Source organism: Cibotium barometz, chromosome 16 (assembly GCF_041138505.1).
Source record: "Cibotium barometz isolate CiBa-2024 chromosome 16, ASM4113850v1, whole genome shotgun sequence".
Lineage (NCBI taxonomy): Eukaryota > Viridiplantae > Streptophyta > Polypodiopsida > Cyatheales > Cibotiaceae > Cibotium > Cibotium barometz.
The window spans coordinates 48,574,826-48,601,832 of record NC_141061.1 but is presented as its reverse complement, the minus strand read 5'-3'; the positions used below and the strand labels follow the sequence as shown (position 1 = coordinate 48,601,832).

The 27,007-nt window shown below is 41.1% G+C and overlaps 1 protein-coding gene across 2 annotated transcripts in view; it reads left to right on the top strand.

Annotated features, from left to right (window-relative positions):
• Positions 1-27,007, top strand: part of OVA9 (glutamine-tRNA ligase, putative / glutaminyl-tRNA synthetase, putative / GlnRS) — a 75,293-nt gene that overhangs the window by 12,506 nt on the left and 35,780 nt on the right. For both annotated transcript variants that reach the window (XM_086810642.1, XM_086810641.1), the window contains exons 5-10: positions 2,316-2,411; positions 2,553-2,614; positions 2,720-2,821; positions 3,195-3,293; positions 3,412-3,564; positions 21,137-21,192. In XM_086810642.1, coding sequence (XP_086666768.1) covers positions 2,316-2,411; positions 2,553-2,614; positions 2,720-2,821; positions 3,195-3,293; positions 3,412-3,564; positions 21,137-21,192 — 568 coding nt within the window. The remainder of the gene's footprint in view (positions 1-2,315; positions 2,412-2,552; positions 2,615-2,719; positions 2,822-3,194; positions 3,294-3,411; positions 3,565-21,136; positions 21,193-27,007) is intronic.

Genomic DNA, 27,007 nt, shown 5'->3' with positions numbered 1-27,007 from the left:
GCTTTTATTGCTCAAGTTTGCCAACTCATCAATTTGCTTGTGCAAAAGGATTATTGCTTTAAAAAGGTTTTAAGCAAAGTTCGTTGCTTTTTGAATCGAAGTAGATATATCTTTGAGATTTCTGTTTTGGAATGTTTAAGATTATAAGTAATAAGTTTCACAAAAATGGGGAGCTTAAAAAAAGCCCATTTTCTTTTTAGATCATTTTAGCTCTTAGTTGTTATTTATCATTGCTTCTAGTCTTGCTTAATCATTGCTTAATAGGGAAGTGATTTGTTTTTGCTAGTCTAATTGTAAGTGCTAGCCTTCATCATGGCTGAGGCTGCCCTTCACCTCTGGAGAAGTGATAGAAACTCAGCTCATTGGTCTCTATATAAAAATTGTGTCCTCTTGGTTGGGACAAAATTTTTTGTATGTAAACCTGCACCTACTCTTGGGCACTGATGACGCGAGTAGGGATGTCGTAGCACCTAGTCCATGCTATGCATGATGTAGTTGATGATCTTATACTTCATGATTGGACAATCTTTGGGGTAAAGTTCGCACTTTTTGTATTCGTGTCTTTACTTGTTTTGTTTTAGTGAATTAGTCATTTAAAGCTTGTGTTTACTAATTAGTTATTAAAAATTTATTTAGCTTGTTTGTTAGAAATTCTTTTGTTGTGGTTCAATAAAGAATTTGTTTGTATGTATGTGGGTGTGTGATTTAGTTATGTATTTGTCTATTTTTGCAAGTTATTATTACTATTATTATTATAATTTTCTTGGGTGTCTCTATTAAGCTTTTTTTAAAAAGATTTTTTTAAAATTTTGTTTGTTTTTGGCGATTCTCTTCTTTCTTTTAAAATTATTCGTTAGTTCAGATTCATCTGGCCTTATGACGGTATATATATAGACATACTCAGCTTGGACTAGGCTCTAGCAAATTATCATGCATTAGAAAGTACGTAGATTTGGCAGTCAGGGATACATACTATGGACGGGGATCCAGCAATAAATTATCATGTAAAAGAAAGTTCCTAGATTTGGCAGGCAGGGATATGTACTAGGGTCTTGATGTTAGCAAGTGTCCAGGCTCACAGGTGGACTGCATCAACTGCAGCCAGCACCAAGTTTGTCAGAATATTCTTGGACACTTTTCGTGTCATCTTGATCAAGCCATTCCTAATAAAGCGGAATATCATTCCCATTCAGAGGCATTTTAGTCGCTCATTTTCAAGCATTTCAGTGGCCCTTTCACAGGCGTCTCAATTTGGACTTGCAGCACTCATGCTTCAAATAAGATCTCTATTTGGACTTGTCCCATTTATGATGTAAATGAGAAATCACTGTTTGATGGCATTGAGAGGAGAGGCCATGTCCTGTAGCGGTCCCTACTAATGACACTATCAAAGAAAGTGGGCGGTGGATATTATGCAACCAACAGACGTACTGCTTCTCAGAACTGTATCATGCAAGCCCAATGTTGTTTAGATTTGTCTTGATCTAATGGAAAGCTAAATTGGAGAGCGTTAGGAGCTGATGTAGATGAGGTCATCGATGTTGTTTTGCCATGCAATTTTTTTCTCTTGCTTGATTGGTTTATTGAACAATCCTCCTTCAATTGACGGGCATGCCTATGCTTGCCGACCGGGATTTCCTAGTCTTGGCCAGATTTACCTTTGGAACAATGCTTGTTCTTCTGTGTTGAAATGCTGGGAACAACCAAGTCAAGCAGGAATACCGAGTGGGCAATGATACCCCGATCAAATACAATTTCGAAAGTGTAAGACCTGCTATTATAAGACAGTTGGAATATATACCCCTGACCAATTGTTTTGAAATCTTTTTTTTTTGCCATTGAACCATGAAGACTCAAGAACTGTCTGCATTTGTAAGTGCTTCTTAAAAGAAATTCTGGGGGAAAGTTGAGTATCCAGTGAAGAATCCAAGGAAGGTAACAACAGTTCACCCCTCTGGGTGCTATTCGAAAGAAAATTCGGCCCGAACTACTTAAGCAGGTTTGTATGAAGTCATAGATGCCTCTGAAAGCCTAGGGGTGGAAAAGGGCCCTGCGTTTGTTGTAATTGTCTGGATGAAGAGCCATTCTTGGCCATCTTTTAGGCAGTGTGCATATGTGCAAAACCCTTTCTTGTAAATGTGTATATCTATGTTTCAGTTAAAGCTGGAAATCTCATTGCCGTTTTCCAGTAAACAAGTCATGTTTCAGAAATGTCAGGTCTTACTTAAGTGTAGCGGTAGCTTGCTGAATTCTTATGACCATCCATACAATCTGTCTTTTTCTTTTATGACATTTAGTTGTTGGACCTTCTGCAGGTGTTGAGGTTACTGCAGAAGAGGTCAAGAAAACTGTTGAGGCTGTTGTTGAGGAGAACAAAAGCTTAATTCTTGCTGAACGTTATAGAATCAATGGTGTGGCTTTCTTTTTCCTTGAACATATTCCTTATGTATTGAAATACTCACAGCTTTGTTTAAGGATAATTCGGAATGCTGATGTGTTATGCACTTGACTGCATCCATTGGGTTTTTCTTGTTGTGATGGGACTTTTTTAGTTGGGTTGCTACTTGGCAAGGTGAGGAAAGAATTACCGTGGGCAGATGGAAAGGCTGTAAAGGTAGGGACTTCTGAAGAATTATCAGTCCATGTACTGTGGAGCTAATACTCTTTTTTAGACAAGATTTTGTTTTGAATATTACTGCTGTTTTTGCTTTACCATCAGGAAGAAATGGACATTCAAATGAGAGAGCTACTTGGAGACAAGACAGCAGAGGATGACGAAAAACCTATCAAAAAGAAAAAGGAGAAGGCTCCTAAGATTGGGGTATGCATGTGTATTAACTCTAGTGTATTCTTGTCAGCACCGTTGTTGACCTAAGCTTGAGGAAGTTGCATATGTAGGCTTACTTTGTCTAATTATTCTGAAGTTGCAGATTTGAGCATTGTGTTTGGTCTTACTTTGTCTAATTATTCTGAAGTGTCAGTGAGCTTGTCACATTTGATGATGTTCCCCTTCATGGATGAGTGGCTTTTTTTGGCCTGTCTTACTTACAGACAATACACATGCTGGTCTTTAAAAAGCTGTACTAGGTTATGTTGTGTTTACGATTCACAACTTTTGGTTTATTGGTTGTTTATTCATCCCTTGTTTTGGCCATTAGGCATCTCTTGAAGGTTGACATCACATTCGTTTGCAGGAACAAGCAGTTGTGACCTCAGAATCACCCTCAGGTGGTATAAATCATGAAGAGGTCAACCCGTTCTTGATATTTCCTGACCCTCGTGAAAATATCCAGGTCCAGTTCTTTCAGTAGTTCATATATCAAAGCCTTCTCCACTTTCTTAGAAAAGCTTTTCATTTAAGTTCATTTTGGTGTCTTTAGTATTATAGCCAGACCTTACTTGTTTTCATAGGTGCACACCGAGATATTCTTCAGTGATGGCACCATCTGGAGGCCTCTTAATACTAAAGAAAAACTGGCAAAGCACTTGCAGTTTACTGGTGGAAATGTTTACACACGGTTTCCGCCTGAACCGAATGGATATCTTCACATTGGACATGCTAAGGTTTGTAGGTGGACAAGAAAGAAATATCTATTAAGTTCTTACAGAAGACCTGTGTGTGTGTGTGAGAGAGAGAGAGATAAAGAAAGAAAAAAAGAAAGTTGTATTAACGTCTACAAAAGGCCATACTGACATATGAGACCCTAAGGTTACATCATGTCCATGAAATACATCATCATGGGTACTAAAAATAAAAATCAAAGAAAGTAATAAGAGCTGAAATGTCAGGTCTGATCCCAAAACAAAAAGTGTCCAGCTTTCATATCACCCTAAAATATCCCGCATAGGACGTTGCAACATGGCATCCAATGTAGTAAAAGCTGGGCCAGAGAGAGAGAGAGAGAGAGAGAGAGAGAGAGAGTCTATGAAACCAAAAAGGTAGTACAATGTATCCATGATGAATCGGAACCAGGGAAAAGAAACGAAAAAACTGTATGAAATTAGCTACAGAAGCTAAAGCATCCATGTGATGCCACATGATGACAATGTGCGGTCATACAGTGATACCATCCACGATGAATCTGAACCATGGAAAAGAAGAAAACTGCACGAAATCAGCTACATATGCTAAAGTATCCATGGGATGCTACATGATGACTATGTGTGGTCATACAGTGAACCATCCTCCTCCAGAATAAAACGCAAAGCAGCCACAGCATCTTCTCTCTGTGACCATACCGTTGAAAGGATATCCTGGAATTATGGCTGCAGGGTGGAGGGATGAGGTCACTGAGATCTGGTGCGTCTGGCTCTCAGAAGGGATCTCCCATGCTTACTAGTGACATCCCATGTATGTGGGGCTAGAGGATCACATGTGGGTGTAGTCTGTCATAGACCTGGCTGGTCCTGTCGGGTCACTATAGTTGGGCAGCCTTTGATGGAGGGCAGCCGTTGTGCAGCCACCACCACATGAAATCGCTTGTGTGCAGGAAAACAGGCTGCTTTTAAGGAAAGCTTCAAATGTTTTTTGAAAGAGAGATTTTTTTCCAATAAACATATTCGATGGTTTAGTTTTAGAAAGGCTAAAAACAGGGAAAGCCACAAGCAAATAAAAAAAACACAAAGTTAAAAAAACAAAAGCATGAGGGCCTCAATTTTAAGTATAAAAAGTGGGCCTCTACTCATGGGTTCTCCACACAAGAAGTACAAGATCTCCTTGGTAAAGTGTTACCAGCTTGGACATTTCTTAGTATGAAAGGGGTTTGGTGGAGTCGAGGATGTCTAAACATTTGGAAAGTACAAGCTTTGGGAATGGGGGATTTGTCTGAAAATGGCATTTTGTCCAGCCCTAAGAAGGGGATTTTATGTGGACTTTTCTGGATTTATTAGATTTTCCCTCTCTTTTTGTGTCTTTGCTGCTGGGTGACAGCCTTTAGCCTGGTCGACCAGCAGCCCCACACACTATATATAGCCTTGCCTCATCACTTCACCACTTGTACCACATCATAGACGTATGCGGTACCACTTCTGCTGTTGTTGCTACTGCTGGGGACTGCACATCATCTGCAGCATCATCATCGGCTCTCTAGGTCAGCACATCCGCGTTTTACATCAAGCCACACCTTGGGACAGCAGCCCACTCTCTGCTACGTGCAGCACATCAACGTTTCCTATCAATTCATGGGATGGCAGCCTTCTCTGCTCCTCACCACCCCTCAGGTATTGTAGCACCCTTGTCACCAGAGCTTGCACCTTTCGGGACGGCAGCGCCCTTTGCTCTTCATCACCACTTAGGTACCGCAGCACCCTTGTCACCAGATTCTGCATCCCTTCTGTTGCTCACTACCACCTGGGAGTGCCTCTTTATCCACCGATGCGAGCCTTCGACACCGACCACCTCACAGAGTGCCTTTGCCTCACATTAACGCGAGCCTTCGTTACCGAATGTGCTTCAGCTTCAACACCCTCTTTGCTTTTGCACTGGTCTATTACTTAGAGTCACCTCACATTAGAGGGCTCTTGTACATATGTTCACTCACCATTATATATAGACTCACTCACCTATTCCATGCTGCGTTGTTTTGCTCTGATCTCTTGTTCATCTGGTCCTTTCGTCCTTTTGCCCTCACAGGGTTATCCAATATAAAAGATCTAGCGCGTGAAGCTTGTTCTAGGTGCTGGAGATGGTTTCTTGGACACCCAAATTGGCTTTGGAGCTCAATGTTAAGTGGAAAGCATGTATGGCGAGCTCTCGAGGGGATTTGGGAGAGATCTAGTATTGAAACATGGTTCTGCATGGTGCTCACATACATTTCTAATAAGGTGGAATACAAAGGATCACACTCCTAAAATCTAGGAGCGTTATTAATTTTGGACAACCCCCAATGGAAATTTCGTTCGCGTCATTGCGTCTGCAAGATCAGCAAATGGGGAGACTTGCCGAACGAAGCACTTGTCATCTCAGCTCATTATAGCTTTTACTTGTCATTCTAGCTCATGAAGTCCCAAATCTATAAATTGGAGCCCTCTCTCTTCATTCGAGCAGGCTCTATTGCTGCAAACTAGTCTCTACCATGTTGGCAACTCTTCTCTATTCTTGGTGGTTCTCTACTCCAAGGTTATTGCTCTCTACCGCTATTGGCTGTCCTAATGCTGGCTACTCACTCTCTCTCTCTCTCTCTCTCTCTCTCTCTCTCTCTCTCTCTCACAGGCTGCCCATGACGTATACTGGATGTGGGGAACTGTTTTGAAGGTTCCCATCGCGAAGAAATTTTGAAGACAAGGGTATTTAATCATTGCATTATGGTTTTCAGCCATTGGGCAATCGTCTTCTTAATTGGTTTTTATATGGACATCCTTTGGCAAATGTTTAATGATGCGGCCCATGTAAGTGTTTAATCGCATTAATGGTCAAGTGTTTTGTGAAATCCTTGCTGATCTGCTTGGAGTTACATAAAGAGGGCTGAAAAAACCCAGCGAGCTTCAAGAGCGGGATTTGTTCTTAAGTGTGGGAGAACGGGATTTAGCAACACTTCATCTCTATAGAGATTTTTGGATTTACACTGCACGTCAGATTTCTCTTGGGTAGTAGTAGCAGGTAAGCTTGGGATTTATCATGGCTAATGAAGCACATACCGATTGTGGGATGGGCAAGATTGGGGATGACCATTACGATCATGATGTGATTGTCAATGACTTAGTCACTAAAGTGGACTTTGATGCAAGCATGGCCTTGTGTGAGTAGAGCAGATCTTGAACCTTAGTAACACCATTGTTATTTTGCAAGCAACATTGCCGAGCTTGGTGGCTATAGGGGGAGATGGGACAGCATTAGTATCATCTTTTACTCCAGAGCCCTACATAGGGCTCTACACGAGGGAGAAAAAGCAAGGGACTTAGGAGTCAATTGACTCCTGGCTCTAGAGGTGGTGGTACACATTTCGAGTTCCATTCTTTCCTTGAGGAGAAAAAGATACAGTTGGTATAGGGTTCCCGAGAGCAAAAGCCCCTATCTAAAGGATAGAGTTACGGGTGAAGCCCAAGGACGAGTACAATCTAGTACCCAAGGACGAGTACGATATAGTACCGAAGTTTAAAAGCTTGGAAATGAAGAATATGCCTTTGACACCTATTTGCATAAATTTTAGAAATTTAGAGAGTTGCAGGCTCAAGCAACCCACATGGATCCTGTTATCATTCTTGGATTCTTTGTGAATTGATTGGGTGATGGATATGAGCTCCAGATCATGAATAATCGAAGCAAGACATTGGATGATGCCATCCAATTTATGATGAGACTGTGGCGGAGAAAGAACCAAAGAATCTCCAATTACCCTCTTCGATATACCAAGCATGATCGTAGCATGTACAAAAGTGTTAGCATGGGAAGGCTTCACAGATCCCATCACAGAATATGGGAGACCCCAATGTATGAAACCAAATTTCAGCAATTCGTGAACTTGACGGTCCAACTTTGTCTCCACCGCATTATCTTTCCCGGGCATGTGCTGGATGGTGAATTTTCCCACGAGAAAAGCTTTGTTGACCAGATAAATGAGGGCTTGATGGTCCACGTGGAAAATTTGTTTCCCAAGAGGTAGTTTTGGAACTTGTTCACAGCACAAATCATTGAGAGAGCTTGCCGCTCAAATGTGCTATAGTTCCTCTCCGCCCTTGTGAGGGCTTTTCTAGCATAATGAATGGGTTCCATATACCTCATTTTCTTCTCCTGAATCAGTGCACTGCCCACTTCTTTATCTGAAGAATCTACATATACATGGAATATTTCATTCTAGTATGGGGTGGTTACCAATGGTGCAGTTGAGAACATTCTCTTTAGCCATTGGAATGCTTTTTCACCCTCCGGATTCCATTCATACTTTGCATCTTTCTTGGTAAGTGAGACGATCTCGAATCTAGTCATATCTTAATCGAACAACTTAATCTAAGAAAACATTAAACTCACTTAATCTTGCTATTTCTACATAGCAATACAATCAAATCAATCATCTAAGATAGCAAAATAAGCATGCATGCTATATCTACGACTCTTATCACATAAGCAAAGAATAGTAGAATCTCAAACAAACCTTCACATAATATTAAAACATATCATCTCAATCAATCACTATGTATGTGTCTATCTCAAAGATTCTATCTCATCATCACCATGCTCGATAACATAGTTAGTCATAATGATTAAAATCCAGCCAATCTAGGGCTTTCTCCGATGTCCGTTCACCTAACCTCCACACTGGACATCGCGGCTATTCTCCTGAGTATTCCTCTTTTTGAATCTCGTCCTCTCTGGGTTCTACCGTATGGCTCCCAGAGGGCATAAATCTCGTTCTCTGTTCGGCGTTCCTTGTCTAAGGACAGTCGGTCCGAATCTCAAAATCTTATGTTGAGTCTCATCATACACATGCATATCAATCTTTCATACACATGCATATCAATCATTCATTTCAAAACAAAGCAATCACAAGTCATGCTTATCATCTTACACTATCTCTAGTCCATAATCTTTCAAGACATACATATTCAAATACATCAAAATCAACATGTCGCCCACTAGCTCCAACATGCACATACTTGCTACCTCGTGTCCCATGAGGAGTAGATGCATGGCGAGAAGTGACTGATATCTCTTCCTTGTGTATAAAAGACCTCAACCGTTGAGATACTGGGTCTCCTTGCTTCAAACCAGGCGGATTTTTGAATACTAACTCCGCATCCTCTCCTTCTTTAAGATCTACCCTTAATGGATGCGATAGGAGAGTGCTAACTCCCTTGGCTTCTTGTCCACTGCACGAGCCATGGACTCAAAGGTTATATCACCATAGGATCAGCTTTCCTTGCTTCAATGACATTTTGTACATGGAGATCTTCATTCAAAAATTTCAACTCTTGTTCCTCTGCCTGCAAAAGCTTCTTCATGTGCTTCAATTCAACCCTCAATGCATTTGGCTCATCCTCATGTAGAGGCTCTTTTCCATGGGATGGCTGTCCCATCAATTCATTGTCATAATCTCTCTCAAGAGGCTTGTGCCTTCCAAGCAATGCATCAGAATCACGAGAAGCACTGGACTGGCCTCTTGAATTTGGCACTACTAAAGGGTTGCCTTGGCTGTCAATTGAGGCAAGTGTCTGCGTTTGCTTCCGATCTCAAAACACCGTGTCTCCTCTTGAGAAAGAGAGACGACCGGGCTTTGATACCAATGTAATCACTCCCTACGGGAGGCCTACACACTCATACCCACTTGACCTTCACTGGCTCCTCTAAACGAGAGGGCGCGGTCAAGGTAATCATGGGAAAAAGTCACTATCACGGTGGCCTTCCATGGTGAAGGCAACTGGGAGTGATGTTTGTCTACACACAACTTGTAAAAACAACATTTAACTTTAATTTTATCTGAATTTGAAAAGAATATAGAAGCAAGTACCTGGCAAAGATTTCAATTCAGATCTCAGGAGAGAAGATCATGATGCCCTTTTAACGTACTCCTAATTGGTGCAAGCAGCTGGTACAAACAAGTACAGCTGGTATTGCAGGTATAGTAGGTACAACAAGTATATCAAGTATTGTTGGTACAGATGCTGGTACAGATGTTGGTACAGTAAGTACAGCAAGTATTGCTGGTACAGATGCACGTATAGTAAGTACAATAGGTACTGTTGGTACAGATGTAGGTATAGAAGGCATAGTAAGTACATCAGGTACTACAAGTGGGTACAATGTTGGTACATTACAAACAGTAGGCGGGTACACTTCTGCAGTAGGTACAGTACAACAGCAGCCGGGTTCAAGGATAGTAGGCAGGTACAATTTCTGCAGCAAGTACAGTACTCGTAGGCGGGTACAAATAGGCGGGTGGAGTTGGTACGAGTTTAGACCGGTACAAACTGGCGGATACAAACAGTATACATGCAGATGAGTACAGTTGAGAATAACAAGTTGGGTACTTTGCTTCAATTACACTCCCATTAACCCTCCACGTGTGGGGGAAAAGAATTACCTCATGCAATAATAACTATAATGTTATTAATAATGTTGGGCATCCACATGAGAGCAAATGTCCAGCCAATATTAAAATGTGTGTGAACACACAACCTTATAATTATTAAGGTTGACAATACTTAAAGGATTTTACATTTGAAAGGCCAAAAAGGTCAATACATACCACTTGGTCACACGTCACAACAACTCGTCAGCAGACAGCACATCCATGGTACACTGGGGGTGTCCCCGTCCAGTGTACTGACACGTCATAGCAGGTAAATACATGAGAACACGTCATGGGAAAACAAGTTTATGCATGCAAACATAAATGCATGTACACATGTAATGGATGAAATCTCCCTTTCATGAAACTTGTACAAAGATTTCTTGTCGGGCACAAAATTGACCCGACAAAAATGTGAAGTCTTGGTTTTCCTATGGAGTGACAATCCCATAGGCAAAACACAAATCCTAGCACGGGCCTTTCTATGGAGTGACAATCCCATAGACAAGGTCGGCACAAATTTCAGTCCTACCATGGAGTGACAGTCTCATGGATAAGACGTAATCCTGTTCATACACGGGTTGTAGCAAGCTGCTTTCGTTCATATGGCACAAAACTGGTCACACAAGGATGATACACAACTGGTTCCCGTCCATGTGACACCAAATGATTGACCCTTTCACATGGGACACTAGCCTGGCCACATGTGAACATGGTACAAATCTGGCCGCTTTATGGAGTGACAGTCCCATAGAAGTGGCTCCAAAAATGGAGATGGACCAAATGATGATACGTACATTTCCCAACTGAAATATAATCTTTTTCTTAGTCAAATGATGCAATGATGAAGCAATTTCAGCAAAGTGCTTAATAAAATGACGGTAATATGAGCACAGCCCCATAAAACTTGAAACTTCATGTACGGTTCACAACTCTGGCCAATCCTTAATTGCTTGCAATTTGGCTGGATCCATGCGTACCCCTTCCTTGGATACAATGTGACCAAGATAGTGGATTTCTTGTCAAAAGAATTCACTCTTTTATCGTTAATGTAGAGCTTGTGATGACTATGAAGCTTTTCAAATACAATAGCCAAGGGTTCTTGGTGTTGTTCCTCATCTTTGGAAAACACAATGATATCATAAAAGAAAGTACCTATAAATTGTGGGTGTTTTTTGAAAATCCTGTCCATCATACGATTAAATGTGGCGAGTGCGTTGGTAAGTCCAAATGGTACTAGCATAAACTCATAAAGTCCAACCTGCGTATGAAAGGCAGTTTTATGTACATCTTTTGGTGCCACACGTATTTGATGGTACCTGCTCTTGAGATCAATTTGGCTGCAACAAGCAAGCTGTACCTTTCAGCTTGTCCAAAATGTCGTCAATACGTGGAATGGGAAACCTGTTGTTTATTGTCACCTTGTTAAGAACACGATTATCCATGCACATTTGGTATGTACTACCATCTTTCTTTTGCACCAATAGGACAGGTGAACAATAAGGAGAAGAGTTGGGTTGTATCAATCCTTTCTTAAGCAAGTCGTTTACTTGTGCCATAATCTCTTCTTTTTGACTAGCACTTACCCTGTATGGAGGCTGATTGGGTGGTGTGCTTTCTAGTATCTCATTAATACGGTTATCTTCGAGACACGTAGGTGGTAACTCACCAGGAAATGCATCTCGAAACCAATCACTATAGTGATGTTAAGAAGTCTACACACTCTCGAGTTAGTTGATCAACGTTCACTCTTTCATGCTCAACACTCTCTTATAAAAACCAAGTAAGAACAAGCTGATTTCTTTATTACTTTATTGACCTGTACATGACTGACAATGGGTATGGTACTTCCTGGAGTACCAACATCTATAACAATCTCTCTACTGCTATGTATAAAACTGATCTTCTTGGCTTTGTATGTTTTCTTTGGCTCCATCCGAGCATGCCAAGGCATTCCCAACAAAGCATCACAGCTTGTGATAGGAGGAACCATAGAACTCTCATGATCAAGATAGCCTTGTTTGTGAAATGCGGAGCTTGCCAATAATTGGCGTTACATTAACTCTTTTTCCCTCAAAAGCTGCATTTGCATCCATTTGAGTGCCTTAATTTGATACATCCAGCCCTATGGCAACGACCTTCTGCACAGAAATGTAACTGTGCGTGGATGCATCATCAAAGAGAAATAATGGAGATTGATCTTTCAATTGTCCCCATGCTTTACTTATGAGTCTCTCAGTAGAAGTGTGTCTTGTGTTTCCTTGTACATCCAACACAGCATTTACATGAGGCTTTTTTGTACTAGTACTTGCATTCGTTGAGTTTCGTGGGCACTTAGGATATATGTGATCTTTACTACCACATCCAAAGCATTTTCCATCACGTACATAATCTATCCTTTGTTGTTTTGATAGCCCCCATGATCATTACGTTTGTCCCCCAGCTTCTTGAACGAGCCTTCCTTTGCATCCTGGGCATCTTTGTGATCACTTTTTAAGGGCTGTCCGCCCTTTTTCTGGTCATATCCATACCTTTTCTTACCCTTGAAAGAATCTGAAAATGCTTAGATTTGTCCTGTTTTATGTGTATTTTTTCAGCTACAGTAGGTGAATGTGTTAACTGTTGAAGAGTTTGATTCGGATACACCTCAAGACTCTCTTGAATGATCGGATGCAAACGGGACTCAAACTTTCTTTTCTTCTCTTTATTAGAAAGTGTCAAAAGTTTGGCCATCCACCAATCACTAGCTATGTCTTTTAGATGTATCCTGAGTTTAGACTTCCCCGAGAAGTCTTCATTGCAAAAAGCAATTTCAAATTGCTGAATCATAGCAAGAGCTTTGGTAATTTTCATCTTTCCAAAGAAATTTTAAAATGTAATGTTCTTATTCAGTGACTTGAACTTTTTAGCTGTCTTCTTTCAATGAGATCTCCCACGCACATCAGTTTTAGAGTTAGGGGATTCATCTCGAGTCCTCTTTCCACAATCCGGAGTGGTACTCGTAGATCGAGTAGAATCAGCATGATGGGAACGCTCTCAGCGTGAAACGGTCTGATGGGAATGAGATATAGCCTCTTCCGAATCACCTGAGTCTACATGTGCTTCCAAGCGAGAAGCCCTCCTTTCAGTGAAGTCCTTGGATACATCCTTTCGTGCTTTTAAATAGGACATAGCCAAGTCATGAGCATCTTTATATCCCATCTCTGTTGCCATAGCCTCAAAGGTTGCATCATCTAGTGAAATTTTCCTCTTTGTACTCAAAACTTTTTGTACATCAGGTTCTTTTCTCAAAGACCCCCATGCTGCTGTCTCATCACGATAGCGTCTAACTTGATGCCTCAGGGCCTCCAACTTAGACCTTACATCAACGAGTTCTGTATGATCACTTCCAATAGTCCCTTCTGCATATGCCCTCTCTTACTCAAGAGGAGTATGAGCAGTTCCAGCAGATCCTTCTGTATGTGCCTCTCCTGCTCAAGAGGCTCAGTGTGAGCGCTCATGCTGTGTGATTTGTATGCTTAGCCAAATTTTTGTATGCCCAAAAATTGTCTTTTCTTAGACACAAAAAGAAACCGATGCTTTGATACCAATGTGGAAGAAGGCATGGGGACAGGGACCGTACGGTTTGCTCAAGAAAAAGCATCAGTCTTGGTCAAAAAGCAAGAGAAAGCAAAAAGGGGTTGATTGCGAGCTAGAGGCACCACAATCAAGAGTAGATTGAGCTTGATCGAAAAGCTAAAGGCCTCTTCTTGAAAAAGCAGCTCTAGGGCCAAAAAGCAAGGCCTTGAAGTTAGAAAAGCAAAGTTAAAGAACTTTGACAAAAGTGAGTAATATTTTATTATAAAGTGGAAAGAAAAGGGAAAAAGGCAAAAGCACAAGCTTGGTTAAGCTTTTGGCAAAAAGCAGAGCCCTCTTCAAGTATAAAAAGGCTTGAATCTCTCTTGTAGCAAATGCCGAGATCTTGTGCCTCAACATTGACATTGACTTGGATATTCTATATCGGCATATCTATTTGTTTTGTATTCATTGATTGTATTGATCATGGCCAACGTGCACGTGAATTGTTCTTGAATAAATTCTTGAAAGGAGGCAAGACCTGTTTCCCGCTTAGTGTGGTGTACTATGCAAGATCCCTATTCCCTTCTCTCTCTATCATTATCTCTTGGACACATGGTTGAATTTGTCACAGGACGCCCCGCTGGGCTTACAAAACCACTAGATTTCTAAGATCATCTCACACCCTAAAAGAGGCGAGAAAATGACACCCACTTCCTAAATGAGGTGATCAGGAAACTGATGGAACAGCACATGGTCGTGCACAAAAGTTCCCCAATATATTGTCCCGTAGGCAAATGGCTAAGCCTAGTCAGGACCCATAAGATTTCGAGAGGAATTCTAATCCATATATTCCCCCCTATGAAAATGGCCAATCCAAGTCACAACCACTCATATTAGAAAAGAAATTCTAATCAAAACGGTGAATGAGAATAGGAACTATTGGGATAGGAAACTACACTCTACATTATGGGATTTTTGAATAGCCCACAAGGACACAACTAGCCTCACACACCTTTCATTATGGTATGGAAAGGTAGTAGTACCCATATAATTCTTAATGGCCTAGTCTTAGAAAAACTAATGAAGCTTTTGAACCGGAAAAGGAAAGTGTTGTGCCTTTTGAGATATGTGGGTGCGGAGACTAGGTGTAAACGTGTCCATCTCCAAATGATAGGCCACTAATGTACAACTCATTTTGGTAGCCAACTGGGTAGAGATGGCGTCCTGAGAACCAAGGTTGTTAGAGGCGTTTGGTATGAGGCAGGTATGGTACGCGCCTCGAAAGACTCGTATAGGCGTCTGTTTTATATATGAGAGAGAGAGAGAGAGAGAGAGAGAGAGAGAGAGAGAGAGACTAGAGTGTGTATGTATGAGCCTTGAGGGAGGGAGAGAGAGGGTGTGTATTAGAGAGGGAGAGAGTGTGTGTGTGAAAGAAAGAAAGCTGTATTAAACGTCTGCAAAAGGCCAAAATGACCTATGAGACCAAAATAGTCCATCCTCATTATCTGGATACATCATCAAGATTCAAGGATACAAAGTAAAATGAAATGAACTGAAATGAACCGGTAGAGTATAGAGAGAGCTTCAAAAGTGGGTATAAAAAACATCATCATCCTAGTGTGTTTGAACTTTGAACTTTGAACTTTGGGTCTTGAGAAAGGCTTAAGGGAGGGAGGGAGAGAATGAGGGGGAGAGAGTGTGTATGTGAGAGGGGCTGCCTTGGGCCCTTAAAGCTCTCGTCTAAAGACTCACACCAGTATTTTTTTTTTGGGTGGACGCCTCGATCAGGCAGTCGTACGTCTCGTACGCCTCAAACTGTTAGAGGCGCGCCTCGTAATAACTATGCTCAGAACTACCTATGTCAAATAAGACTACAAACTGGCGGTCCTTGGCAGAGCCATAAGCTCGGATAAATTTTTTTGTGTGGCTACAACCTCACCTTCCTGCTTAGCATCAAACACCACGGATGGCATGGGATGCATAGAAGGTAAGAGCTGAACCGCATTGGTGGCAGCATGCATTTTGATGAAGATTTATGCATATGATCAAGGAAAAGCCCTTCAATCAATCCAAGCTTGTGCAATATGTAAAGATTCATGCAATAGGTCAAGTTTCTTGTAATTAAGCATGAAAAAGGCAAGATTATGAGAGAAAAGACTAAATGCTTGCAAGAAATAGCAAGAAACCCTAAAATCTCACCATAGAAAGTAAAGCTAATGCAAATGGAGCCATATTGATGAAGAGGCTTGCAGTAGGCATGGAATAGGGTAGGATTTTAAAAAGATTATCAAGACTTATTCAAGATTATGTAAAACCTCCAAATCATAAGAATCACACTCAAATCTTGTAAGAAATGGTGAAAATAACCGCTCTGCTCTTTGCGGCTGGTCTTCTTCAAGTCTGCGTTGAGCTTCCTCATAGTCTCGTATGTCTTCTTTTTCTTGTTACTTTTTTGCTTCTGCTTCAGCTTTTTGTTGCTGTCGTTTGACCTCGTCTTCTTGGCTTTGTTGTTCCATTTGAAAGAGATATGAAGTCGGCGGTAGCTGGTGGAGTGGGTTTTGTTGCAGTAGCCTCCAAGAGTTTGAGACGCTCCATGAGAAGTTGGTTTTGTGCTGAGAGTAGAGCCATGGTATTTGCTACTGGTGGAAGAGCATGGTCTCCTTTGAGAGAGACGTCTTCCTGCTGATGTGTACTCTCCTTTGTAGACATTTTTCTTAAGTCGGCGGTCGTGCCGAAGCAAAGTACGACCATCCAAGGATGCTCTCATGCTAGGATGCTGTGTGTATGGACAAGCTGAATCTGATACCAATGTAGGATGCGGTGTGTGTGTGGACAAGCTGAATCTGATACCAATGTAACATGTAGCTACTGTATGCGTCGATGTAGAATCCTGTCACACAAAGTCTCACACTGCCTTGTGTATCCCGAGTTCCGTGAGTCTTTAGCAATTCAGTTTATCACTTCACACTCTAAGAAATGAGAGAGAGAGAGAGAGAGAGATAGAGGGATTTGTACATCTTATTGGGTCCCAAATTACCCACTGAAGGGCCCCCTCTTATTGCTAGGAGTATTTGCTTTATTGCTTTGAAGAGAATGACTGACTTTGGAGTGTAGATAAGCCAAACGCAAGACTTTCGAAAGACCAAGAGTCGGGTAGACTGTACACTGCTGTAGAAGCACCAATGATGTCCAATCTTAAAGCCAATGCACTTTTCCGAGGGGCCTGTCAGAAGGCTGCAAACTGTGGCTAAGAAAGGGGCTGAATTGGGAATGTTCTAGGTTGTGAATATGCAAGAGGAATGACTGAATATGCTGCGTTTACCTTCAACCAGGAGGATGGAGAAAACAGTGAAGGATATGAATGCTGAAATCTGCTGTCGGGTTGAGAAACGCTGGACTGAAGCGCTTCTTTCTTATGCTGATGATGCTGGCTGAATACTTGTATGCTCCAACTGATAATGCTATAATTGCTGAATGCTGAGATGAAAGAATGATTAGAAATGCTTGCTATTTATATGAGGGAATATAGCTGGTCGGCTGGTTACAGATATGGCTGACTGGGCTAATAAATGCTACACGATTAGAGTATTTGATAAATGCTGAATAATATGCTAAATAAGGTGGCAGACTTGGCATTAAATGTTGGCAACTGGATGGTAAATGTGGATAAGTGGTATAATGCTTATTCAAGGCTTATCCAAGGGTTCACATGCACATGAGATGAATGCTATGCAAATGCATAATGCATTCTAATGCAAACCCTAAAGCCTCTACTTACTTCTACATGCATGAATGATTCTCTTCAAGTGGGTTAAGGGACTTGACTGACTGACTGACACTCTTAAGGTTGAGGAATGACCTATGTAGCTCGTGCGTGATATATCCCAGACTTGGGCTTACAATGGGGCCATGACATACGACAAGTTCATATCCTAAAGGGTCCTATTGTACAATGATGTATTGATGATGAGCCATCTTGTCACCATGCACTACAGTGCAGAGTGCATGTGACAGATACGGCCTTGGAAGATAACAAAGTTCTAATGGTGTAGTGACACAGACATGACTCTCTCAAGGGGAGTTTGGAGCTTACCGGTCAATGTTTTAGTGTGACTCCACTAAACACATTGTGAAGGATTGTCTGAGGACATGTTCGAGGAGGCTTCTTTTAGAACCATATTTGCAAAAAACGCATTTCGTCCATTCAAAATCTTCAAAAAGTTTCAAAGTGAAAAGTTTCTTAAAATCCTCAAAACCTCTTGGCTAGAGAAGTCTCGAAATTTTTGTGATTTTTTTTTCTCATTTTTCAAAATTTTTGTTGTGTTTTTGTTTTTGTTTTTGTTTTCCTTGAGTAGATCCTTTTGTAGTAGCAACTTGAGTGCCCTTGTATATGTTTGTATGTATGTGTGTGTATGTATGTGTGTGTATATATGTGTGTGTGTGTATGTATGTATGTAAGTATGTATATATATGTATAGATACACATACACATACACATACACATACACATACACATACACATACACGTACACATACACATATACATATACATATACATATACATATTTGCTTATTCTTTCTATCTGAAGTGGTGCCCTATCAACTACTTATTTGCTGAACTAATTCTTTCTATTTGCTACTTTCCTTAGTGCTAGGCTTCATTATGGTTGAGTCTGCCCTGTATCTCCGGAGGTTTGACAGAAACTCAGTACGAAGGGCTTTGTGTGAATATATGCTCTTATGTGTGTGTGTATGTGGAGTGCGTGTGAGAGCATATCTTGATCATAGCAACTATAAAACGCGTTTTTTATATATTAGACGCGACGGGACGTTTTTTATTATACGTTTTTTATAATAAAAAACGTCCAATTGATAAAAAACGTGAAAAAAAATTTTAAATTTTTTCAAAAAAAAAAACGTAAAAAACGTTTTTTATTTAAAAAATGCGAGTTTTTTTATCATTAATAAAAAACTTACTGAATGTTTTTTTTCTAATACATACATTAATAAAAACCTTTTTTAATGCTTTTCATGTATGTATGCATGTTAACACCTATATGTATATGTACATATATGAGTATATACACGTGTATATATATATATATATATATATATATATATATATTTATATATATATATATAAACCTTTTTTGATGTTTTTCATGTATGTATGCATGTTAACACCTATGTCTATATGTACATATATTTGTATATGCACATGTGTATATATACATGTGTGTGTGTGTGTACATATATGTATGTACACACACACACGCGCACATATATATGTATGTATATATGTATGTATGTATGTGTGTGTGTATATATATATATATATATATATGTGTGTGTGTGTGTGTGTGTGTGTGTGTGTGTGACATGTATGTATGTACATACATTATATATATATATATATATATATGTGTGTGTGTGTGTGTGTGTGTGTGTGTGTGTGTGTGTGACATGTATGTATGTACATACATTATATATATATATCTATATATATACACGTTTTTTATTATAAAAAAAAATGGCATTTTTTATTTTGGCTTGATAAAAACGACGTATTATACACGTATTATACTTTGCCGTATTATACGTCCCGTCCCGTACCTGGCTGCTATGATCTTGATACAGAGTTCTACACCCACTATTGGGCATTGATGATGTTAGTGGGGATGTCATAGTATCTAGTCCATACTATGCATAATGGAGTTGATAGTTATATAGTCTCGTGGGTTGACTACCATGAGTATATAACATGCACCTTCCTAAAAGGTGAATTTGGGCATGTGGATTCATCTAGGTAATACATATACATATATATATGTGTGTGTGTGTAATTTTTTGAAACCTGTGATTTTTATAACGATAGACAGAACCTTAAAAAAAAACCCTCAAAAGCTCAAAACTCGACACGTTTCTTGTGATTGTGTTCAGAACCATAGGATAGTTGTGTAGGAATTGCATGTCAAAGTGTCTCAACTCTTTTCGTTTCTCGGCTCAGTGGCATAGCAAGCGTGCAGAATTGCATTAGGACATAGGCACAGGAGGATGTTTCCAGCTAGGTTTCTGAGGGTAGTCTTCACAATTGCGGTTGCACGGGGTGGTTGCTTCGGTTTCTGGGCTAGTGAAGGAAGATTCTTCTGAGCTGTTGATTGATGACTTTGTTATTATAGACTTAATACATACTTTGGCATACTTACTAAGGCTTGCCTCTCAAGGCAGCATTGCAGGAGGGCATGTTAGTGGATGTCTTCACCGCATGAGGGCATGTCATTTTTGTGATTGGATATGTTTTCTTCTTAGGAGAATCGATGAGGCTTCTTCAGAACCATAGGATGATCGTGGAAGGATTGCATGAGTAAGTGTCTTGGCTCTTTTCGTTTGTCGGGTCAGTTGCACACCAAGGGTGGAGAATTGCATTACGACATGGGCACAGGCTGAAGTTTCCAGCTAGGGAGAGTCTCCACGGTTGCTGATTGCAGGGGTTGGAGGATATTTGGCTATAGGGGTGGTTACTCTAGTTTCTTGGCTAGTGCAGGAGGACTCTTCTGAGTTGTTTATTGCTGCTGATGTCTTTAGGGGCGGCTGCTTCAGTTTCTTGGCTAGGATTCTTCTGAGCTGTTGATTGCTGCTGATGTCATGACAGCACTGCAGGAGGGCATGTTAGTGGACATGTCTTCACACGAGGACGTTTCATTGGAAATGTTTTCTTTTGCGAGTTGGTGTTTTTTCAATAAGGTTGGTACCACACAAGCGCATGCCGACGGATGTGTCTTCACCACAGGAAGTTCTGCTAGAGGATATGGTTTCATTGGAGCCATTTTGTCAATTGCTTATCAGCTAGACACTACAGCATTATTAGGTAGTCAAGATCCACCGGCAATAGCTGATAGGAGTCGGCTCGGGCAATAGCACACAGGCGGCAGCAGGCAAGCGGCAAATGGATCGTGGGTAGCATTGGGCTTTTCAAGTACTGCCACATGGCAGTTGCGCTGGACAGGTGCAGTTGGTGAGGTGGACAGAAGTTATGGACCTTTGCCACAGGCCCACAACAAGGCAATCAGAGGAAGAGCATCATGGAGGAGGGAAAAGGAGAGGTGCACTTTGGAAAAGGAAGTGATATAAAGGCAGTACTAGAAGATAGAGTAGAAAAAATAGGTGGCATGGGAGGCAGTTTCATAGGAAGAAGTGGGTGCAGAAATAGATTGAAGAGAGGGAAATGTGGACAGTGGATGCAGATTATGTTTTGTATTATTTACGAATAATAGTGAACACACTGATTCTAGCACTACGAGTGGACATTACTGCATTTGCTGTAGTCTGTATATAAGTTCCTAGTCAAGTTAATACTTGTTGACTCTTGGTTGTATAGCAGTCTTTCGCTACATTTATTCGTTAAAATTTTCAGAGTTTTTTTGGATCTGTTGGAGAACCAAAGAGGATATACTGGATTTCATTTCCATATGATAATCCCAGTTTTACAAAAAGCTGTGTTGAACATTAATGCAGTAACGAATAACTCTTTCTGCTTTGCTGACTCAAGCTGCTGGTTTCACCAATGGTTGCAGGCCTTATTTGTTAATTTTGGACTGGCCAGAGAAAGAGGCGGAAATTGCTATTTGAGGTTAGTTGTGTCTGCACTCTTCCCTTTTGGTTTGTTGTATAATGAACACATGAGATTGTAGGTTTATATCAAAACAAATGCACTGACAAGCTTCAGGAAGGAGGGAGAATGTTGGATTTAGGAGAATAAAAAGAAAGTGCTTGTACAGGTGGGCACTAGCTTTGTTGTCTTGTGCGAGAAAAACGATTGCATTGGAGGTGGCGGTGAGCATGAGGGTAGCACCGGTTATGGTGTGAACGTTTGGTTTAAGTTAACTACACAGTCCACGTTCTTGTTAGGACACGCCGGAGAAAATTTATGGTTAATTCTTGTTTTCTTCTTAGTGTTCATATTTTATACCTATTCCAAACTTGCATAAATTAGTTGGTTTAGGAACTTCGATAAAGAAAATAACCAACTTGGGCCAACACCATGCATTGAACTTGGATTCAAGCAGATTGCAAGCCAAGTCCTTGAGTTTCCAAGGCAAAACTGTTTCAGCACATTAATTTTCACCTGTTCTAGATGCCAATATCTACGCTCTATCTCTGGAGTGATGAGAGGCTTGAGACTAGGAATCCTATGCATCTGTCGAGTGATGAGAAGCTTGGCATTCCGGACCATGAAACTGATAAAAGGAAGGTTTTTCAATGGATCGGAGGCACCAATCCACTCCCACTCACCTTGATCCCGTTGAAGATATCTAATAGAATTGCCACCATACAACCACAAACACCAAGAGCCGTGAGTCACTATCTGAGGAGAAGGATCAATGAATCAGTGCTTCCCCGAATGACCAACAATCCTCATTGGACTAAGCCTAGTATTTGGGATGATCCCCTCCATGCTACATCTCAATCTCCATCTAGGCATGATAGAATAGATGATGCAATATGCAGCCTCCTGGCCGGGGAGAGCAATGACTTGCAGATTTCCATTCTCCTAGAAAAAACTCCGAGCCATCTCTGATGGTAATCTCCATGAAAGGTCCCAGATAGCCACTCATGCGATATAGCTGCATCAATGTGATCAATACATATGCAAGAGCCCCTAAGATGCTGAATGGATGCAGCTCTCCGATCCATTGGAAAACTCTTAAAGGTCTTCCAAGCAAGAACTTTATATGCACATCTCTCCCATCCTGACCACTGCATGTAATGAGATGCACCAAGTGGCCGACTGGCCTCATGCCTAATGAACTCGTTCCACATAATAGGTTGTCAGTCAGCCTCATCCAGAGACTTAGGAAGCCTTTGTTGCAAGAATGGTCTCATGCTTCTCCATGCTCTGACAATGGCTACAATAAGAGGGGAAGATGGTGCTTGATATTTGCCTCCATGAACAAAAACGGTGTTCTGGGCAGCCAATCTTTCCCAACACGGGTGTACATCCGGAAATTGGAGATAAGAAAAATCCTTCCAAGGCTCAATGCATGGTAGGAAACCTCTAACCTTGTATTTGCATGGAACGCCCTGCACTGAACATCCAGATCAGTACTATTTAGCCCCCCCTCTCGTCTGGGCTGAATAACTTTGAGCCAAGCTACCCTGGCACTTATGTCTGTGGTGCCATCCAAACCCGACCAAAGAATAATGCAGATCAACCTCCGCAATTGACCAATGCACGCACAAGAGAAGCACCAACAAGTGGCAATAAACCAAGTTGAGTCAAGCAATACTTGATTAGCCACCAATGCTATGGAGGCTATTTGGAGATCCAATGAAGAATTTTCTTCCGAATACTCATAAGCACCGGGGCAAACTGCTGTGCAGGAGAAACATCAAACCTAACCTCACATCCCAAATATCTAGCAGTGCATCCTGTACTGATCCAAGTAAAACCAAGCTTTGCACCCCAAACAACTCTCGGCAAGTTGCTAATCAAAAAACCAACAGATTTGTGCGAGTTAATGAGGGCCCTTGCTGCTAAACAAAACTCTTCCAGTGCCACACGGAAGGAACATAAACATATGTGTGAGGCCTTCAAGAACGTGGCTGTGTCATCAGCTAACTTAGAGTCAACCAGCTCCTCTTGTCTAGGAAGAGGCAACCTCAATCCAGAAATACCAGTAGTGGAGCAGAGGAAGATGCCCATGGTCTTTGTGACTATGATATATAATAATGGGGCTAAAGGGCATCCTTGTTGTACTGAGCGAGAGATCTAAAACTGCTCACCTCTATCACCACAAGCGAGCACACTACTGTGGGCATCACGATGCATGCATGAAACTCCCTTGATCCATCTCTGAGAGAAAACCATATGGCTAAGAGTACCCTGAAGAAAGTCCCAATCCACTCTATCATAAGCCTTCTCAAAATCCAGAAGCAAAATGACTAAAGCCTGATTACTCGCTTTGGTCCATTTCACGGCCTCCCAAAATGAGAAAATGTTATCAAAGATGCTCCTTTGATGCAAGAATCCATTATGAGTCTCATGAATGACATCTTGCAAAATTGGCAGCAATCTAATGCTCATTGCCTTACAGCAAGAATCTTATATGCAATCCTAGGTAAGGTGATAGGTCTCCATTGTCCAATCAAGGTCTTATCCCCACTCTTAGGGATAAGGAAGTTAAGCCCCTTAGTGAGAGACGAAGGCATAGAACGTGTGTCCCAATCTCGTGGAGAGTCGATGTGATCTCTTCCTCAATCTCGTAATGAAAAGAATAGGGAAAGACCATCCTCCCCTGACGCTTTCCATGAGGTAAGCCATGAATAACATGACTGAACTCCTGCATAGAAAAAGGGGCATCCACAACGGCACACATCATCTCAATAATCAAATGTGGCAATGCATTCAAAACCTTCCTTTATATCCAAGTCTCTTAAATACTTATCAGCTGCAAATATCTCATCCTTTGTGCGAAGGATGGGTGGTAAAACCACCTTACCATAAACAATCTCAAACGGGTCCTGTCTCGTAAATGCATGCGTCGCGTTGTTGTATGCGAATTCCACAAGCGATAAGTACTTCTCCCAAGAAGACTTCTAATCTGCCACATTACTTGTCAAGAGATCCAACACGGCTAAATTTGTAGTGTCACTTTGTCCATCTGTTTGAGGGTGATAAGTTGATGAAAAGTCCAATTTGGTGCCCATATTATCGAATAAGGCTCACCAAAAGAGACTTGTAGTCGTGAGATCTCTATCCCCCACAATGGACTTCAGCATTCCATGATGCTTGAACACTTGTGGAAGATATATTTTAACCATATGCTTAGCTTTGATGGTCTTTGACCGGCAAGAAGTGAGCTTGCTTGCTTGCTAACCTTGTCCACAATTGTCCAAATAGCATCATTACCTGTTGGGTCCGTGGCAAGTCCATATTGAAACCCATTGTAATACTTTCCCTTGGCTGCGTGAGAATAGGCAATGGCTGAAGCAAAGCTGGTGCCTTTTGCTTATCAAATTTCACCTTCTAAGAGGTGATACATGCACTTACATGTGTCTCTCTGTCTTTCCGTATACTTGGCCAAAAGAAATACCGCTCACATGTGCATAGTAGGCATTATGTCTCTATGACTAGTATATGGAGGAGCATGGCACTCATCCAAAATCTTTTGCCTCATGTCAGACACCACACATAGGCAATTATCTTTCATGAGATAACCCTCTTTGATCACATATGAGGCATGTGCATGACTAGCCATCAAATTAGCCCAAATAGTGGCAAAATCAGCATCCGTATAATACAAATCACGCATGGTAGACAAGTCTCCATGAGAGGCATTCGAGATAGCTGCTACATACGGCTTTCGTGACAATGCATCTGCCACTACATTCTTCTTTTGTAGGGTGTGCAAGATCTAAAAAAGAAACATAGAGAGGAAATTGGCCATCCTCATATGCTTCTCCGACAATTTAGTTTGGGTAACAAAATACCTCAAACTCTGGTGATTTGTCTTCACAGTGAAATCGGCCCTAAGAAGGTAATGTTTCCATGTAGTCAATGCATGAATTACAACCAAGAGGTCTTTCTCATAGATGCCAAGAGAGAGCTCTGCATCATGCAATCTATAGCTCTCATAAGCCACGTCTCGATTTAGGACAGCTCTTATGCAATTTCCAGATGTATGACATTCCACACTGAATGGCTTTTTGAAATCCGGAATGATCAATTGTGGACCATGAGTAGTTGCATATTTCAATTGTGGAATGCATCCCTCTCTACATCAGTCCATTTGAGTATTGCATTCTTCTTTGTCAAATCATGCAAAGGAGAGGCAATCCATGCAAAGTGCCGAATGAACTTGCGGTAGTAAGAGTGTAATCCAAGAAAACTATGGATCTCATGCACCGATCTCAATTCGGGCTTCTTTCGAATTGCATCAATCTTTGCAGGATCCATCTGCACTCCATCTTTGGACACAATATACCCATGATATTGTATCTATGACAAGAAAGAACTCACTCTTCTTTGCATTTATGAATTGTTTATGCTTACGGAGTTCATCATAAACAATAGCCAAATGAGCTCTATGCTCTTCTTCGGTCTTCGAGAAGACTAGGAAGACACTTGTAAATTTCTTGTACCCACGGAATAGACAATCCTTCATTCTATTGAATGTAGCCGGGGCATTCGTAAGACCAAAAGGCATAACAAGATACTCATAAAGCCTAAATGTTGTCATAAAAGCAGTTTTATGTACATCCTGAGGCATCACATGCACTTGATGATACCTGCTCTTGAGATCAATTCGGCTAAACCATGCCGATCCATCCAACTTGTCAAGGATGTCGTCTATGCGTGGAATCAAAAACCGATTCTTGATGGTGAGCCTATTCAAAGCTCTTAGGCTCAAAGCTCTATAATTCACACACATACGAAAAGATCCATCCTTCGTTTGAACCGAGAGGACGGGTGAACAATATGGGGAAGAGCTTGGCTGAGCCAAGCCCTTCTTAAGAAGCTCACTGCTTCATCAGCTCCTCTTTTTGGGATGCACTTACATGATAGGCGCTATTAGGTGGTGAGTTACTCGGCTCAAGATCAATGCAATGATCTTCCGGTTGTACAGGTGGCAACTCATTTGGTAACTCCTCAGCAAAACAATCATTGTACTCTTGTAAGAATTTCAGCCTATCATTACTAAGAGTGTTAACATGCACATTATTTTCTTCAACATGATCCTATATAAAAATCAAATATGCAAAAACACTCTTTTTCGTTACTTCTTAATTTGTACATGAGATACAAGGGGAATGGTATCAATCACATGCTCTCGGTCTTTATGCATGAAGGTGATCTTGTTGGTCTTGTAAGCCTTGCACGAATCAATGTGTGTGTGCCAAGGCTACATCACAGCCAGTCAAAGGCGCTACAAGAAAGTCCTCATGATTTACATAGTCTTGAATGTGTATGCGCAACTTGCCAATAACAGGCATAACGTGCACTTTTCTACCAACAAAGACAACCTCTACTTCAATTTAAGGACCATGTCTTCCACTCCAATACCCAAAGTAGCTGCTACCTGTGTAGACATGAAGTTCTCAGTTGCACAATCATCAAACATGAACAAAGCGGACTAATACTTAAGCTGTTCCCAAGCTTTACATATAACCCTGTCTTTGCTATTATGCGAAGTATTGCCCTGCACATCCGGAACCATATGCACGTTGGGTTTTGATGCATTTGCATTATCATGCTTCTTGTTGTTTGGGCATGCATTTGCAATATGCTCGGTGCTACCGCAAGTAAAGACTTATTTTCAGCCTTTGGACTATTTTTATCTTGGTTTTGATTTTTTTAAAAGGTGGTTGTCCATTATTTTGCAGGTTTTAGGCAGTCCTCTCTTTGTCTTGAAATGAGGGGTTAGTCTTATTGGATCGACTCAACT